Raw genomic sequence first — 18,905 nt, 5'->3', positions numbered from 1 at the left:
TGTTACTCGTCCTTCAGCTCTTAGCTGTCACTTTTTCAGAGAAAAATTTCCTAAGTTCACAACTAGAAAAAACTTCCCCAGTTACAATTACGGCACTGTGTACCTCTCCTGCACTTAAGAGACTGAATTTTACATTAATGCCATTTTTTACTAGTATGGCTCTTTCTCTCACCAGATTTTATGCTTCATGAGGACACAATCGAGGTTTATTTTCATTCAAAGTCTCTCTGTCACTGAGCACAGATGGTTTTTCATGCAGGAATGAATGAAAATTTGCTTAGTCCATGTTCTCCTATGTTCAATGAAGGTAACATGGAGGTTACCTGCCTGACCCTTCTTACGATACCACTGTTCAAATAGCTGCTTGAACACTGGTGTCATAAGATTATCCCATGATTTATGATAAAAGAAACCATTAAACAGAAATTCACGAAATAAAATTGCCTCTATTTAAGAAAACATCTCTTATCCTTGTTAGGTGAGAAATTCCAGGAACATGGCACTTACATGCTGGGGTTTAATGCTTCTGTCATAAATCGGGCCACCAAGGAGTAATAATCAAGTCCAGCATACAACTGGTTGAAAAATCTTGGGTGGTCTGTAAATTTAAAACAAAGTATTCACTATACAGCAATCAAAAGTATCAGTAAAATAATAACATGAATACATCAGACAATGAAAGTGACAAGACACAAAGGAATATGCATAGCATGATCCCATTTATAAGACACTCAAAATCAGCCAAAATCAGCAAATCCACCTATGGAGAGAGACTTTAGAACTCTGGGTATGCTGGGGAAGGAACTGTTGACTGGGAGAGGGATTGAGGAGCCTCTGGGTGCTAGAAATGTCCCCAATCCTGACTTGGGTGGTGGTTTCATATGTACAGAGGTGTGCAAATTTATTGAGCTGAACATGAAAGATTTACACACTTCATCAAATAGGAATTACACTTCCGTTTTAAAAAACATCCCAAAGAAAATTTTATAGGAAAGCGATATTGAAGACCTTTCTCATCACCCTCTCTATTGCCTGATATTTCTAAGTAAAACTTGAGCCTTCTCTTAAGAGCTCTGATGACATCCTGCTCTTTACCATCCACATCCAACTCGAACCCTTGAGAAATGGATCTGAACACTGTTGGCCCAAGTACCATGGCCTGCTGCCTTTATCTCCTGAAAGTAGTAGGGTTGACTTCCCTCACTTCAAATGCATTTCACTCATCAATAGGGTTCACCTCAGGCTACAGGCTTCCAGGGGCCTTTGCATTTTCCAGATTGGATGGTATGGTTGGCATTATGTAGATGGAGATATGACTCATCGTGCAGCGTACTTACACTTTATGATTCAACTGACTTCAAACACAGCCTCCTTTAAGATTCAACATCTAGTTCCAATTTTCCACCTCTTTTTTTTTTTTTTCTCATATGAAAGGTCCCAAAAGGTTCTTGGCTTAACACAGTGCAGATATTCACACCAAACACCAGGCTAACTGGCTTGACATTCTCAGTCATAGGAAGCTCAGCAGGACAAGGAACAAAGAGATAGGAGGTCTAGTTCTAATTTTAGGATTCAGGAACCATTTTAGTTAGTGACCCCTCATTACAATTTACAGAATTTAACTTGAATGCTCTTCTTTCTTCTTTAAACTAAGAATTCAATAAAGAAAAAAATAAATCTCAAAAGAAAATGTCTTTTCAATTAAAACATGGAAAACTTCCTCTGATCTGGCAAAGGAAACCAGACATTGCTACAAGTAATTTTAATAAGATTTTTTTTTAGTTCTGTGTTAATTTATGATTGATTTCCATGGTAACATTATGGAAAATATCCAGTAAACTAAAAAATCTACTGCATTAAATGTCATTCTACACTTCTGACATGCACTATAATAATAAGATATGTATCTCTGCTTTTGAAATGCTAACTGAATTTTTGATACATACACCAGACTTTCCCAAGGGAATATAAACCAATTATATTTAGCCAGGATTTTATTATGTTCTTTCCACTAAATTTAGTCCAGTGTCAGAATTCACAAAGCATAATATGTCTATATGGTTTTCAGCACTGGATTACCTTCACAATCACACAGAGAAATGCATACTTTGGAAAGTTTTTCTCCCACTTTTGAAATTTGCTCATTGGGTGTATAAGTCATTAACAGTCAAGTTGGAAGAGTGCTTCCATGTAGGACTGATGTCAAGCCACTGCATGTACAACATATCACAGTGGCTGTGGTGTTAGTGTGAAGCGATCACAGCAAAACTTGCCACACTTTCATTTTGCTTATATCTGCCTGAAGGTTTTCATTTTTTGATCTTGCCAGATATGATAAAAATAATTTAGCGATTATCAACTGCCAAGAGTTAATCAGTGTCTTCCAGATAAATCTCTTCCTGTTTATATTACAGATATGCTCTTGAACATATTTTTTTGCATATTCTAGAAAAGCCATAAAGACTTAAAATCCCTTGGCAAATTCATAGAATCAAAATATCATTTGCCAGTTTGGACCAACTCAAGAAATGATAAGTAGCAGTGATAAAAATATATGGTCTTGTTTATAGATGGAGAATGGAGACTGGCAAGGAACAGATAATATTTACATTAAACACCAACACCAAAATTTTTACTATTATCTTTGAACTTGACAACAAATCTGGATTAGGAATTAAATGAACCACTGTAAAAACATCAGAACCTCTATTTTTTTTAAATCTAGGTTTCTCATTCCATAAACATTATCAGAATTGCTCTTTTAAGAGGTAACTAAATGCTTTAAAAACCTAAGAACTTGTCAGAAGTATAGTTGAAGGAAGTAAACTGAGGTTCTTACTTGTTTTGACGCTGAAGCGTATGACATCCTGGCAGAGTTTCAACAGCCGGTCATGTGATTCACCTGTGTCTCTCACCTCCAAATCAAGAAGCTTTTTCAGTTGTTCAGGAGGCTGCCACTCACACACCTGGAGATTCAGCAACAGCATGTAATTAACTGAGCATGGCAGAAGCCCAAGATCAGGAAGATGTTAGAAGCACCAACTTGACCCTTACAAAGCTCCCAGATAATTGGGAGATGTAGAGATTTGAGCATATCACCCTACTTCAGCACAAAAGAGCTATGAGAATAATTCAGATACTGTTGGAACAGAAGAGAGGTCTCAGATCTTCAAAGATTTCCTGGAGGAACCTATAACCAAGTTGTGACACAACATAAAAAAGAATTGACTCAAGCAAAAGTTACCTGTCCATTTCCCAATCTCTATCAGTGTCTCCCTTTCTCTTATTGTGTCCGCAGCATTTATAATGTTTCAAATACTGTGTTACTCACTTATTATGACCTACATAATTTTCATGAGAGTGGAGAACTTGGTCTATTCATTCACTGATTCCAAGCAAGTAACATAGAGCCTCCGAAAGAATAGGTGCTCAATACAGGGGTACTGAATAACTAGATGAATAAGTGGAGAGATAAAGCTAAAACATGGCAGGCTTTATGAGAACTACTACTGAGCTTGACTTGGCTGAGAAACTCATTAAAATGTTCAAGATAGGTGAAGTAAATGGTCATATGTGTTTTAGACAATAACTTTACTTGCTAAGTAGAAATTCCAAATGAATTAGAAAAAGGAGGTAACTATAATAGATCAGGCAAGAGAAGATGGTTGTTTGGATAAAGGTAGGTGCTTTAGAAAAGAAGTATATGGTTTCTAGAGGTATTTCGAATGCAGAATCAATAGAACTTGGAAATGAGTAAGATGGTTAGGATGAAAATGAGGGACAAGTCAAAGAGAATTATGAGGTTTCTGTCTTAGACACAAGATCTTATGGTGGCAACGAGATAGCTGGAGAAGGGTCTGTTTGGAAGTAGGGTGAGGATGATGACTTAGACTTAGTCTAAGTCACCCTTAGAACATCCAAAAGGGGTGTAGCACTCAGTCTGATGCTCTTGTTAAAGATCAGGGTCAGAGATGGATGTCACAGTCCAGAGAGAATCTACAGAGAAGAGGAGAAGGCACAGGAACACTTAAGGGATGGGCACAGGAGCTCACCTTGCAGGTGGAGGACAGGCCAGGAAGGGAGACTAGGAGAACCCAACACCACCAAAACCAAAAATGAAGAATGTTTTAAGGAGAAGATGGTGGCCACTGCCAAATACTTCTGAGATGCCAAATGAGATAAAGACTGAGAAGTGTTCATGGGATTTATCAACAAGGAGGTGTTCTTGGCAAGAGCAGTGTGACTTAGAGAGGTGCCGGTGGAGGCCAGATTGTGGTGAAGTGAGGATGTGGGAGGTGACAAAATGGAGGGAGGGAGTGTAGACAATCTTGAAAAAAAAAGTTTGCTTGTGAAGTGGGAAGGAGAGAGACCAGGGAATAGCCAGGGAGTGAGAAGCCTGGGAGGTGGGAAGTTGGGGAAAATAGCAAGTTGTGTGAGAAGCATGAAATTAAACTGATGGTGTAGTTATGACCGGAAGAGGGATAGATAGCACAGTGCCTAAGACAGCCCACGGAAATGTCTGTGGATACACTCACAGTGTGGATGAGTCTCGAATGAATTTTGATAAGGGAGAACAGCAAGTCTCAAAAGGCTACTTCTGACATGATGCCATCTGCACGACACCCATGGAAAAGACAAAAACTACAGGACAGAAAATAGACCAGGGGTTTTCCAGGGGCAGGAGGGGCCATGAGTGGTTGGTTATGAAGGGGCACGGGGAAATTGGGAGGGAGATGAAACTGTTCTATATCTTAATTGTGGTGATGGTTGCATGACTTGTCAAAGTTCATGAAACTGCACATCAAAAGGGGTATACTTTACTGAATCTAAATTATAAATCAAGTTTTTAAAAAATGGCTAAGAATGCTTACTAGAGAGGGCACTAGGAGTAATCATCTCCCCAAGAGTATTGCAGGTCACCTTTTAATTGTGTCCTATTGAATCTCAGACAAAGGTCAAGTTAGTGGTATAAAATCTTCACCTCCATCCCCAGCCCCTAAATGCTTTCAATCAAACTTCATATGAATGGACATCCTGCACATCTACAATACTGTGTTCCATGTGTGCTTCCTTAATTGATAACTTAGGATGACAAGCCTCACAACTCCAATTAGTACCCTGTATATGAGCCTTTCTTTCCAAAGAAAAATAAAAATAAAAGCCCTTTGCTATATTCAATACATATTTCTTTTTTTCTTTTTTCTTTTATTTTGTACAGTGAACCCAGGGCACTCTACCACTGAGTTACATTCCCAGCCATTTTTATTTTATTTTATTTTTTATTTTGAGATGGAGTCTCACTAAATTGCTTAGGCTGACCTCAAATTTGTGACCCTCCTGCCTCAGCTTCCTGAGTGACTGGGATTGTAGGCATGCACCCCTGCACTCGGGTGCATCTTGGCCTTCTGCAATATTCTTTCCATTGTTTATGTTTCTGCTTTCTTTAATATCCCTAGAAAGAAGCATGCCCACTGGAGATTTCTCTCTACCCACCAAAATCTTACTCAAACTTTACACTCTGCATCAAAGTTCAAAGTTCCCATTTTTCTGTGAAATCCCTAAAGTCTGCCCCAAACTCACAGCATTTATCACATTCTCACTGGGACCTCTTTTCTCTTTTTCCAATGAAAATTTATCCTTCCAATTAGATTATGAATTCTGTTCAAAGCTGGGTCTTTATCTTATGTTTCTTTGTATCCTCCAGGGCTGAATATAATGCCTCACCAGTAGCTAACACTCAGTTAATATTTAATGACTGAATAAAGGCCAATTTAAAAACATACTTGCCAGAGGAGCTGTGGGCTCCAACGCAAACCAGGTCCAAAGTATTTCACAAATACAGAGAAGACCAAAAATATGCAATTATAAATATATAATTTGAATGGATAAGAAATACCTTCAGCACTTTTGCCTTGAACATAACCATTCCAAGTTCACAGGTCATATAAACCTATTCTGTTGGTTTTCTCAAATGAATATGACCAAAAATTCAGAATAAATACCACCACATTCAAAATCCTTTTAATATGAGTTCTATTTCCTGCTAATATAATTGGGAGGGTCTCTCCCATATGCTCATTTGTTAGTAATCCAATTCCAAAATGAAAACTGATCAGTGTCATAAAAGGTAATTTAGTGATTTTTAGACGTATATGAAGAAGTTAAAGAGTGAAGATGCTAATGCTAGATTGCCTGCAATTTAGCTCCAGCTCAGATACTCACTAGTGGGTGATATTGGGCAATATATTTGATCCCTGTATGCCTAACTTTTTCCTTCATCACTAAAATGGGACAGTAATTAGTACCTGTCTTTTAGTTTTTTTAATTTTAATTTTTAGTTTTTAATTGACACTTAAAGATTGTACATATTTATGGGGTCCATGTGTTATTTCAATACATCAAATAATGTTCAAATCAGGAAAAGCATATCTATCTCCCCAAGGATTTATCATTTCTCTGTAATGGAAATATTCAAAATCCTTTCTTTTAGCTTTTGTGAAATATATGGTACATTATCTACAGTCACCCTATTGGGCAATAGAATATCAAGGAATTTATTTCTCCTCTAACTGTAAGTTAACACCCCTTGACCAGCCATTCCCCATATCTGTTTCCCTCATTCACCCCAGGCTCTGTTAACCAACATTAAGGATTAAATGCACAAATACATATGAGGTAGTACTTAGAACAGAGCCTAGCATGGAGTAAATACTCTTGAGAGTCAATGTTATTATTAGTAGTTATAATAACAATTTGAAACTGAATTTGAGCTTGTATTTCAAACTTAGAATAAGTAATTGGTATCAGACAGGGATCAGATTTAATAACCCAAGGTTTCTAATCTAAGCTCAGACAAGATTCTGGGAAGGAATGTTAGATTAATAAAAAGATATTTCATAGCCTTTTCAACCTTCTGTTTGATTTTTCACTTGCAAATGAAGGATATTTACAATAAAATAGAGAGGAGTTGGGGGATGAAACTTAGTGGGAGTGCTTATGAAGTATGGATGAGGCCTTCAATTCCATCCCAAGCAAAAGAAAGAAGGAGAGAGAGAGAGAGAGAGAGAGAGAGAGAGAGAGAGAGAGAGAGAGAGAGAGAGAGAGAGATCTGTGAGAGTTGGGGAAGGAAGGAAGGAAAAATAAAATAAAATAGAGAAAACAGTATGTTTTAGAGTGTACAAATCATAGCAGCAGCAGATTATTTACAATCCATATTACTACCAAGGGCAGGAAGCTTCATCACTGTGTTTCAGAGCCTAATCTGGTTAAGCCCTGGAGCCTCAGTTGATCTCCCAACAAATGATGGCTGAAAAAAGTCAATCCTCAGAGAAGGTAGACACTGGGTGGGGATCAAGGAGGGAAATGACCCAAACACTGGTATCTGGACATCATCCCTTGACACAAAGGTACCTGGGAAATGAAAGCCTGTATTTTTCATTTTCCTTATATAAAATCATATAGATATGGGAAAGATCTATTTTTCCCATTTCTGCCTTAGTCTCCCAAATGACTGAGATTATAGACATGCAACACTGAGCCCAGATTTTTCATACAGATAAATTATTTTTACCTTTTCTTTGATATCTGTAGCTTTCAAAACCACCTCTTCCATTATTAGCTTACAGGCCTCTTCAACAAATTTTTCTCCAGTTTTTGCATTTGTTGTAGGGCCATTCAGTACAACCCCATCCACAAGAACAGCACTCTTCTTATTTGGAACCATCTCTTGCTGATCAATATCGCCTAGAAGCACAAAGACAAATTGTGTTTGAGAGGTAATCTATTTATTTCATACAGTGAAACACAGGCAGGATGAAAAAAAATAATAAAAGAAAAAGAAGGAAAAAAGAAACAGGATCACTACCCCAGCTCCAAGTGGTATACCTTCTTTTACTATATGAAGGTGCCATTAGAGGTATTGAAATCAACAATTTCTTATGGTACCCAGTGGCATGACAGAGCTAAGGAAACTTCATAAAGCTTATGATTTGTGGGTAAGTAAATCTACCTTATTATCTGTGCTACTCTATGCTAGGCTGAGTTAGCACGTGGAGTGAATGAACCCTGTTCAGTATAATTTCAGGTCTGATCAGGAAGAGTGCATTGTATGCAACATTTCCCATGCTGAATGGTGATGAAGTTGCAAAAGTAATGTCTTCCATAATTAGAGATTTGGTCTACAAAACTATCACACCTAAAAGAGAGTAGAATGTTTTCTGGCATTCCCAAACATATACCAATGATTGCCATCAGATCCCTTCCTTAGATACATTCCTCCTCCCTCCACAGTAGGGTGTGTGCTAAAGGGAGAGGAACTAGGCATTTGGAGAAGAGGCCTTCAAATTTTACCTGGAATCAACACCACCTTTATTTTGTAAGTAGCCCTTTGCAATATAAAGCATATTTGTTCTAACTTTCAGAATCTGGTACACTGAGTAGATAAATCATACAACTGAGGTAGCAGGCTTAGGTCTACATTTCCCTAAGCAAATTAACTCAGCATTTCTGAGTCCTCAGAGGAAACCCTGTGCAGAAGTACAGGAAATGGCACCTGGCCAGACACAGATTGTTTTCCTCAAGGAAGCAATAATGCACTTCTGCAATGGAATACCAAACTGAATATTATAAAGTTCCATCCTGTATTTGATGTATCTGAATTACAGAAGGAACCGAGAGGGATCATCTGGTCACCTTCAAAAAAGTAAATAGTGAAATCTTCAAAGGCAAAGAGAGCTATCTACTTTCTTCCTAAAAGACTGGTTTGCATAAGCATGTTTCTCTAAACGTAAGTACCCGTTTCCTTTAGGTATATGTAGTTCTTGGTCCGTTTCTCCGTGATCTAAATGTCAACATCTGCACAGGAAAGTGGTTCTATTTTCCTTTCGTGAAGCATGCTGTTTAGCATCAGGGAGCATGGAGGAGCTCAAGAAAGGCAAACACAGCACACATCTTTTGAACACATGCATGGAAAGATCTTGGTAACACGGGCTCAGGTCTGTTTCAGATACACATTGCTGTGTTGTAATTTGTTCAATTTAACCATGTGTCCTCTTTTAATAAGTTATTCTTAAGGGAGAAGGAGCAATATAAACACTTTACTAATTTTTTATTGATTTTTTAAGAAAATAAATGACAGTGGAATGCATTACAATTCTTATCACATATACAGCACAATTTTTCATATCTCTAGTTGTATGTATGACCCTCTATGGTAGTGACAGTGCTTTGTTAATGAGAGTCTTTCCCCTCCCTGAAACTCACAGCCAACTCCTGCAAAAAGAATGAGAAAAAAGCGAGTGGTAGGAGGGTGTGTGAGCTTGTCTTTAATAACGTTAGACTTTTCACATGTGCAGCTTTATACCAGAAATATGGGACCGAATGTGCACAGGATCGTACAACAGCGAGGGGGGTGACTAAAGGCTAAAAAGTCAACATGAGAATCTGTATCTCAAAAGAAAGGTTACTGCCTACTCAAAATAGCCCACCACAAAAATAATTCTGGCAATCTAATCCAGATCGTCAACCAATATTTATCACAAGCTCTGATTTGATCATATTCTCTTCTTTTTTTAAAAAATCAGTATCTGTCTCCTTCTTATAAGGTACTTTTGGTTGCAGAAATTTACAGAAACAAATTTTTACAGTGTTTTTCAGAATTGCACCTCTCAACATACCTTCCATCTTAAATCCACCTAAACATGCTGAGAGCCTATTCAAAACAAAACTAAACTCTCTAAATATATGTGTTTCAAATAATTCTATTCTTATGGAGGGCTCCAACTGTATTAGCATATACTATGCCTCAGATCATTTTTTTCCTCCAAGTTGAATGTTCTGGTAAAAAAAATTCTGCAACTTTCTAAACCCTTTCATTTTGTTATTGACAACTACAAATGTTGCCCACAAAGGCACCAGATAAAACTGTCATGGGAAGAGCCTCCAATTTGGGGAAGACCGAATTGCAGCAAAGGCTCAATTTCGCATCCTCCTACTAAAGACAAACCATCCAGAAAACTCCAGCGATGAATTTCGGTTTCACCCTTCACTTTCACTTATCTTTCACTTGAAAGGATGCATTTGACAGGGTTTAGGGGCAAATGTTGAAGCACTAGAATTGAAATTTTAGATGGAAATGCTCTGAATCCAAAGGTACTTTCCCCTAAAAAAAAAAAAAATGGTGTTTTTTTTTTTTTTTTGGTTTTGTTTTGTTATTTTTTTCAGGTCTTGAAAATAAAATAGGAAAGAGGGCAATTATTCTGGGAACCTTGGTTATGTCAGTAGGCAGTGCTATTATTAAGCACACAGAAAAAGGCTTTTTTAACCTCATTAGTAGGATTTCAGGCCTTTATTGCCCAGGGAATAACAGCAGCTCCAGCTCTTACCTCTCAGCCTGTCCTTGTCCCTCCCACCCCACCCCCTGTCTCATTTATTCTTTCTCTCTGTCTCTCCCTCTTTCTCTCTCTCTCACACATACACACGGAAGATAAAATAAAAACTGTCAAACACCCACTTCCAAACAGAATAGCAATGAGATTTAAACCATCAATGTCTTCACATCTGTCAATTAAAGAAATCCCTATAACTCATATGATTAGGAGAAAAATACTATGGCAAGTCTATGAAGAGGTGGGTCTGGATTATCTGTTTTCTCCATAGTTATGCTTTATTCTATTGCCAGATGTGATAATGTGCCTCTGTTTCCCCTTCATTTGTCTGGTTTGGGAAATACCCCTGGAGACCCTCTAATAGGCCAAACTGAGTCCTCTGAGGGTGCACATCCTGAGATTTCTTCTAGAGTTAATGGTGGTATTTTTGAAGTCTTTTAACTGGAAGAATCTTACAGGAACTGCCTGCTTCTCCTACCACCTTGGTCCAAACCATCATCCAGTGCTGGGATCACTGAGTAGCCTCCCAGCTAACCTCCAGCCCCCACCCGCTCTTTTCATGACTTGTGGACTGTTATTATAGCAGCCCCTATGTCCCTGTGAGGTGATATCACATGATGACTCCTCTTAACCATTCACAACCGCTCATCTCCTCAAACTCAATTCCAGAATCCTCACAAAGACCTCCATGCCTCACAGGAGCCCATTTCCCCATTATCTCTTCAGCTTCTGATGTCCTCTCTTCCTAAGTCTTCTAAGCTCACCCAGCTCTTTCACCTTTGGTCTCATCACTATTACTTAATTCTGTTCTTAACCATCAGTTTCTGAGGAGGCCTTCCTTGGCAATACTATATGATGCCATAACCCCCTCTCTCTACTACCTTCTTACTCTACCTTGACTCCAGAGCAGGGACCACCCTGTGACATGTGATACCTGGATGAATTAATGCATCTGTTTAAACCTCGGTCTCTCCAGAAAGGGTTAAGCTTGATGCCAACATGAGCTTGGATCTGCTGGTTTCACCATTTGTTTCTGCAGCACCCAGAACATTCCTGGTAGTTTGAAGGGGTTTGGTAACTATTTGCTAACTCTTAATCAAAAGACACTTGCTCCGGGTTCCTTCAAACAACCAGTGAAAATATGTTCTGAGATGCCACTGCAGGTTATCTGAAGGCCTCTCTGATTTGCCTGCAAAGGGAAGAGCCTAGACCTAACCAAGCAGGAGACACCCTTGGCTGGGATGCAAAGACACAGAATAGAACTGATGGGCTTGAGAAGAGATGGAGTGGGGGCTGAAAGAACTTGGGTCCAGTCAGGAGGTGCACCTGAGTCCATGGTCTCTGGATTAGTAAAGGAGACCATGCAGAAATGACTCTCACTTTCCACCCCCTCCCCTCTTCTCTGTCTGCTGACTCTCCTTCTGTATTCTCTCTTTTTCTTTGGGGGTCATTTGACTTCTGAAAATCAGTCCATCAATGATAGTCTCCACCCAGGAATCACACTGCCCTCTGAAACTAGTCAATCCCTAAAAACTCCCACTCCTGCATTTCTACCAATACCTCAAATCCATCCCTTCTAAAACTGTACATAAATCAATGTTTGCTTTGTTCAGAGGATGCACAACTCTCTATTACTTCACAAACATTAAATCCAGCCTCTGATATTGTTCCAAACATTTAGAAGTGGCCTTTCTCTTTGGCAAAGAATTGGATGAATGAATAGAGATGAAGCCTTAAAACAACACAGAGTGGACACTCACTAAAGTTAGCTATCCTATAATATGAACTATCTCAAGAAATGTTAGTAACTGTAGTAGACAGTAATAATACTTATTAAGTACAGAAATCCATAAAGGAATTTGCATGTGGTGGCAAGCTATGACAGGACAAAGGGAGGTCTTCTCAGAATGTTCACATGGCCAGTACAACAAACTCTACACCAAGAGGCTGTTGAGGTGTCTTCTGTGGAAGAGGTGGATGAGGGGCCACAGTAGCCCTGTGAAGAGAGAAGGACTCCTCCAAGTATTTGGGACACACAAGGGCTGGCAAATAGATCAGCCCCCATTGGGTGGGCACTTGTCCACACAGCTCACCTTGTCACTTTCCACTGTGGTTATCTGTGTAGAGGTTTTTTTTTTTATTTATTTTTTTTATTGTTTGTTCAAAACATTACAAAGCTCATGATATATCATCTTTCATACATTTGACTCAATTGGGTTATGAACTTCCATTTTTACCCCAAATACAAATTGCAGAATCACATCGGTTACACACTCACATTTTTACCTAATGGCATATTAGTGACTGTTGTATTCTGCTACCTTTCCTATCCCCTACTATCACCCCTCCCCTCCCCACCCATCATCCCTCTCTACCTCATCTGCTGTTGTTCAATTCTCTCCCTTGTCCCCCCGCCCCTTTCCCCTCACATCCTCTTCTATGTAATTTTGTGTAACATTGAGGGTCTCCTACCATTTCCATATGTTTTCCCTTCTCTCTCCCTTTCTCTCCCCCCACTCGTCTTTGTTTAATGTTAATCTTTTCCTCATGCTTTTCCCCCCTGTTCTGTTCTTAGTTGCTCTCTTTATATCAAAGAAGACATTTGGCATTTGTTTTTTAAGGATTGGCTAGCTTCGCTTAGCATAATCTGCTCTAATGCCATCCATTTCCCTGCAAATTCTATGATTTTGTCATTTTTTATTGCTGCATAGTACTCCATTTTGTATAGATGCCACATTTTTTTTATCCACTCATCTATTGAAGGGCATCTAGGTTGGTTCCACAGTCTAGCTATTGTGAATTGTGCCGCTATGATCATTGATGTGGCAGTATCCCTATAGTACGCTCTTTTAAGATCCTCAGGGAATAGTCCGAGGAGGGCGATAGCTGGGTCAAATGGTGGATCCATTCCCAGCTTTCCCAGGTATCTCCCTACTGCTTTCCAAATTGGCTGCACCAATTTGCAGTCCCACCAACAATGAACAAGTGTACCCTTTTCCCCACATCCTCGCCAGCCCTTGTTGTTGTTTGACTTCATAATGGCTGCCAATCTTACTGGAGTGAGATGGTATCTTAGGGTGGTTTTGATTTGCATTTCTCTGACTGCTAGCGATGGTGAGCATTTTTTCATGTACTTGTTGATTGATTGTATGTCCTCCTCTGTGAAGTGTCTGTTCAGGTCCTTGGCCCATTTGTTGATTGGGTTATTTGTTATCTTATTGTCTAATTTTTTGAGTTCTTTGTATACTCTGGATATTAGGGCTCTATCTGAAGTGTGAGGGGTAAAAATTTGTTCCCAGGATGTAGGCTCTCTATTCACCTCTCTTATTGTTTCTCTTGCTGAGAAAAAACTTTTCAGTTTAAGAAAGTCCCATTTATTTATTCTTGTTATTAACTCTTGGGCTATGGGCGTCCTATTAAGGAATTTGGAGCCTGACCCCACAGTATGTAGATCGTAGCCAACTTTTTCTTCTATCAGACGCAGTGTCTCTGATTTGATATCTAGCTCCTTGATCCATTTTGAGTCAACTTTTGTGCATGGCGAGAGAAAGGGATTCAGTTTCATTTTGTTGCATATGGATTTCCAATTTTCCCAGCACCATTTGTTGAAGATGCTATCCTTCCTCCATTGCATGCTTTTAGCCCTTTTATCAAATATAAGAAAGTTGTAATTTTGTGGATTGGTTTCTGTGTCCTCTATTCTGTACCATTGGTCCACCTGCCTGTTTTGGTACCAGTACCACGCTGTTTTTGTTACTATTGCTTTGTAGTACAGTTTGAACTCTGGTATCGCTATACCTCCAGATTCACACTTCCTGCTTAGAATTGCTTTTGCTATTCTGGGTCTTTTGTTTTTCCATATGAATTTCATGATTGCTTTATCTATTTCCACAAGAAATGCCGTTGGGATTTTGATTGGCATCGCATTAAACCTGTAGAGAACTTTGGGTAATATTGCCATTTTGATGATGTTAGTTCTGCCTATACATGAACAGGGTACATTTTTCCATCTTCTAAGATCTTCTTCTATCTCTCTCTTTAGGGTTCTGTAGTTTTCATTGTATAAATCTTTCACCTCTTTTGTTAGGTTGATTCCCAAGTATTTCATTTTCTTTGAGGATATTGTGAATGGAGTGTAGAGATTTTCTTTCTTGTTCCAGATTGTAAACTCCTACAGGGAAAATATCCACATCTCCTGTTGTCAGAGTTCAGTAAACTGGCTTTCACCAGCTCTCTGAGGGACTGACTGCCTGACAGTAGAGTTGTCTTAGAGGTCATGTCATCTAACCTTCTCAGACAACCCCCAATTCCCTTCCACAACCCAGCAGTCTAGACATTAAGAGACCTAAGTTCTGCTCAGTCCCTCCTGAGCTCTTTGATCCTGGGCCGACATAACTTGTCTATGCCTCAGTTTCCTAATTTATACAATGAAAGAAAAGTACTGCATTAGCTTCTAGAAGTCCCTGGAGGAAGTAATAAAGATTCAGATTCCTGGATTCCTACCCCAAAATGATTCATTTCTAGGTGGAGCACTTTAACTTATACCAATAATACTAAAATAGACTAAATAAAGTTCAGGTGGCTTTGGGAATCGACAATTCTGGAAGGAACTTATAACCTTAGAGGTCCTTCCAAACTCTTCCCTCTTCAATTGTCTGGTTTCTCTCTCATCCTTAATGATCATGCATTCATTTCAATAAACATCTATCAATCTCCTACCATGTACCAAATAACAGATAAGGGACATAGACTGAAGCCTCCAATTGAGTAGCCCAAAGTCTCACTGGCGAATGAAGCACTGAACAATTATAAGACATGTAATATAGTGCTTTTTATGTGCCAGGCTCTGTTCTAAAAGTCTAATGGATTTGACAAACTTAGTTGTAACAAAAATTTCAGTTAGTGACTCAGTTTTATAGGTAAGGAAACTAGGGCATGCAGGGTTTAATTGATTTGCCCAAGGTCATAGTAGCAGTTAGTAGTGACACTGAGGTAAACAGGGTACTGTAGTTCTGTGAAGGAGCAGTAGGTTCTGTTTTAAGGACATCTACAACTCGCAAGACAATATTAGGGAGTAACTGGCAACAGCAAGAAGAATTACGCTCAGTTCCTGGCCTCAGTGACTAAGAGCTCAGAGGATTGAATGACTGCAGTAGAAGGTAGGAAGTGTCAATTTCCATGAGAAAGACACCAAGAAAGCATTTTAAATGTAAATAATGTAGACATTTGGGGCTAAGGCCTGAACTTGTAGGAGATGCTGAGGTGTCAGGGAGGACCTCTGAGTAGCAGACTTGTCTTCTAGAATATCTGTGTTAATAAATAGTAATAATTTTGAAACCTCATCCTTCTAAAACCAGTGACTCCACTGTCAGCTGGAATGGTCACAAAGCTTCTCCCAAGACTGACTTCAAATATGCATTTGTGTCATTTGTACAAGATTTTACAGTAAATGAGAAGACATAACAAGTCTAACTTCTCTTTATCGGGACTCTAACTCAAATATGCAAAACTTCTATTAGTTCTCGTCTCAATTTCTCATTTTTACAGTTAAAAGTACTCCAGGTTTTTTCTCAGTAGTTTGCGATAGCCCATGATACTTACTGTGAGCCAATTTGCTTTTATCTTATAAAATGCTGGGTAGCACAACTCCAGGTAGGGCCTCATCAACCCTAAATAGAGTGAACTCATGGTTCCTGTCCTCTGGTTACCATGATTCTGTTAATGGGCTCCTATTAGCTGAAGCTTTGAACTAGGCAAATCCCGGCCCAAATTCTACATCTGCTGCTGTGAACATACCCATAATATTTAACTTCCATGAAACTCATATTTCTATTCTGGTAAATGGGGGAAATTGCTAGGCTATTACCTTGAGTCATTGAAGGGGTCAAAATGTGGTAATTCATGCAAGACACTTAGGAAAGTGCCAGAAACAGTGTAAAAGAACTCAATAAATGGTAACAACGAAGGCGACTAAGTCCATATGGATTCTATTTTGGCATGCACAGACGCTATTGGCTCAGGTAGAGGTTATAATTAACAGCCTACAGTTTTTATCAGAACATCTGCCAACAAGAGCAAAGTACCCCCATCCAAGGCTTTTTAATTGTTAAGAACAAATTAACAGTAGAAAAATAATGTTTGCTTCCCAAGGACAGAAAAGGAGAAACAATGGATCCAAAGTGAATCCCAGCAACCTGGTTGGGAGGCTAAGGAACTCTTCAGAAAATTCATGCAAAGACATTGGAGATCAATGAAGTCCTGAGGGTTGGGACCTAGAGAGCCCAGTAGATCAGACCTGGAAAGGCTGAGAAGCAAAGTCAGGGGCGGGGAGGGGGGGGGAGTTAGGGTGGTAAAAACCTATTGTGTATCAAGCACTCAGCCTGGTGCCTGGGGATAGAGAAGTAAACCATACAGAGTTCCTGTTCCCATGTAGCCAAAAGTCTAGACAAGACTGTTTAGGGAACCAAGGCAAAGGAAAATCAAAGTTAAAAAAAAAAAATCAAGATACATCTCTCTGTTCAGAAGTTTTCTAAGTCAGGAGTCCCTCCTAAGCCCCTCCCTACCTCGTTTTATGGATATAGCCAGTGCAGTCAGACTCAGTGCAGTCAGTGGTGTGCCTTTTCAAAGGCATGTTTGCATGCCTTTGAAAAGGCACACCACTTTTAAGCCATTTTGCTGAAAAATAAACATACCAATGAGAGGTAAATCTGTGGTAAACCTACAAAGAAGAAGACTACAGGAAATAAAAATTAAGAAATAACAGTGATGCAGGGCAGTTATTTGTGATTTGTGCAATGGCAAATTAACTTCTCTCAACCTAGCCCTGTGGCTGGGGAGGATCAGAGAGCAGCAGGCTTAGGGGCTGAACAGCTTTCAGAGTGCAATAGCAGATACAAAGTCAAAGAAGAAAATGAACAAATGATAATACAACTTTAATTATCTGGAGAGGGGGGCCTACCTGCAAAAGGGGGGAAAAGAAATGAAAAAGAAAACCTAAATCATTCCTTGAGTCCCATTTTAGGATTGAATTCTTCTTAGCTGAAGTGCACAGAAAACAGATAGGTTTTTAATTTATACTTTCGTAAAATATTCATGGAATATCAGTTGAATTCCTACTACGTGCAAGACCTTGTGGCAAGTACTATGGGAAACTCAGATATGAATCAGACACACAGATGGTGACCTCAAAATCCAATAAGAATTAGATATGTTTGCAAATGCTTGGAATCCCACCACAGAAGAATAAAGTATGATCCTTGAGGTCAGACAAAACATGCACAAAAATTTCAGAGAAGAGTATTGCTTCTAAATGTGAGAAGCAGAAAGTTCTGGGCAAAGTGGCATTTGAGATGGCTCTTCGTTCAGTCACTCACACATACTTATTTACTGCCCAGTATGCACAGAACACCATGATGCATCTATGGCTGAGGAATGAACAAGACGACAGGCCAATTTACATTCAGACGAGGTGGATGTGAGATGCAGGTAATAAAAATGCAAACAGATGAATCATTAGGATAATTGTAACTCTGATAAATGCTTTGAAGGAAATTACCTGACTGGATAAAATAAGGACAGGGAGCTATTTCAGATATGTTTAGGAAGAAGTATTTCTACAGACGAAATATTTGAATTAAGACATGAAAGAGGAGGAACAGATATGAAAAGAAATGGAAAGGAACTAGTCCACGAAGAAAGAGCAGACAATATAAATACTCAGTTAATTGATCTTTTTAATAAATAAATAAATAAATAAATAAATAAAAAGATCAGCATGGCCCAAGTGCAAGGACAAGGGGAAGGAAGGAATAAAATGAGATTTGCAAAGACAGATTAGGAGCAGGCCAGGTAAGTTTGTATTTTACTATAAAAGAACAGGCAGTCATTTGAGAATTCAAGATAGAGGGCTGACATGAGCTAGTTTATGCTGAGGGCCATTACCAAGTAGAAATGACGCATCAAAATTTCCTTGCTAGCGTACCCCATGTTAATGATTTCGCTGTTGACATTGCATGTAAGGTGACCTTGCTCAAAGACCAAGGCGGATCCGGGTTTAGAGCTGATCAGGTTTGAGGAAGTATCCCGGTCCTTGGGTTAAGGGCGTTCCCAGTTTAAGACCTTGGATTTTAGGGAAGTTGGATGTTGAGGATTATTGCTGCTGGAAATAGGGCGTTCCTGCTACCTGAGCTCCCTTGGAGTTCTCGTGAGATTCAGAGAGCATTTTTGGGAAGAAAAGCCTCGTGTAGTAGGTGAATTGGGTGGCAGCAGAACTGGGATTGCCCCAGTACGTGTGTGGAGGCCGGTGTGAGTTTGGGAATAAAGATTTGCTGTTTGAATCTACAAAGCTGTGTGGTGGCTCGTGATTCTGTGCCCAGCCAAGACTGCGGCAAGTTTACATTACAGAACATTACTCTGGGGGCCGTGTAGAGAAGGGACTATCAGAAGATACACCTGGAAACAGAGAAATTGCTTGGAACGCTACTGCAATTGTTCAGGCAAGAGATAATGGTGACTTTGGTC

The 18,905-nt window shown here is 39.3% G+C and overlaps 1 protein-coding gene across 4 annotated transcripts in view; it reads right to left on the bottom strand.

Annotated features, from left to right (window-relative positions):
- The window catches only part of GADL1 (glutamate decarboxylase like 1), a 174,108-nt gene that overhangs the window by 132,844 nt on the left and 22,359 nt on the right, over positions 1 to 18,905 (bottom strand). For all 4 annotated transcript variants that reach the window (XM_081284072.1, XM_081284071.1, XM_081284073.1 and 1 more), the window contains 3 exons: positions 7,571 to 7,743; positions 2,840 to 2,966; positions 508 to 598 (listed from right to left, as the gene is read on the bottom strand). In XM_081284072.1, coding sequence (XP_081140198.1) covers positions 508 to 598; positions 2,840 to 2,966; positions 7,571 to 7,723 — 371 coding nt within the window. In that variant the 5' untranslated portion in view covers positions 7,724 to 7,743. The remainder of the gene's footprint in view (positions 1 to 507; positions 599 to 2,839; positions 2,967 to 7,570; positions 7,744 to 18,905) is intronic.

The sequence above is a fragment of the Spermophilus citellus genome (assembly GCF_964194105.1).
Source record: "Spermophilus citellus genome assembly, chromosome: 3".
Taxonomy (NCBI): domain Eukaryota; kingdom Metazoa; phylum Chordata; class Mammalia; order Rodentia; family Sciuridae; genus Spermophilus; species Spermophilus citellus.
This window is presented reverse-complemented; position numbering and strand designations above follow the sequence as displayed.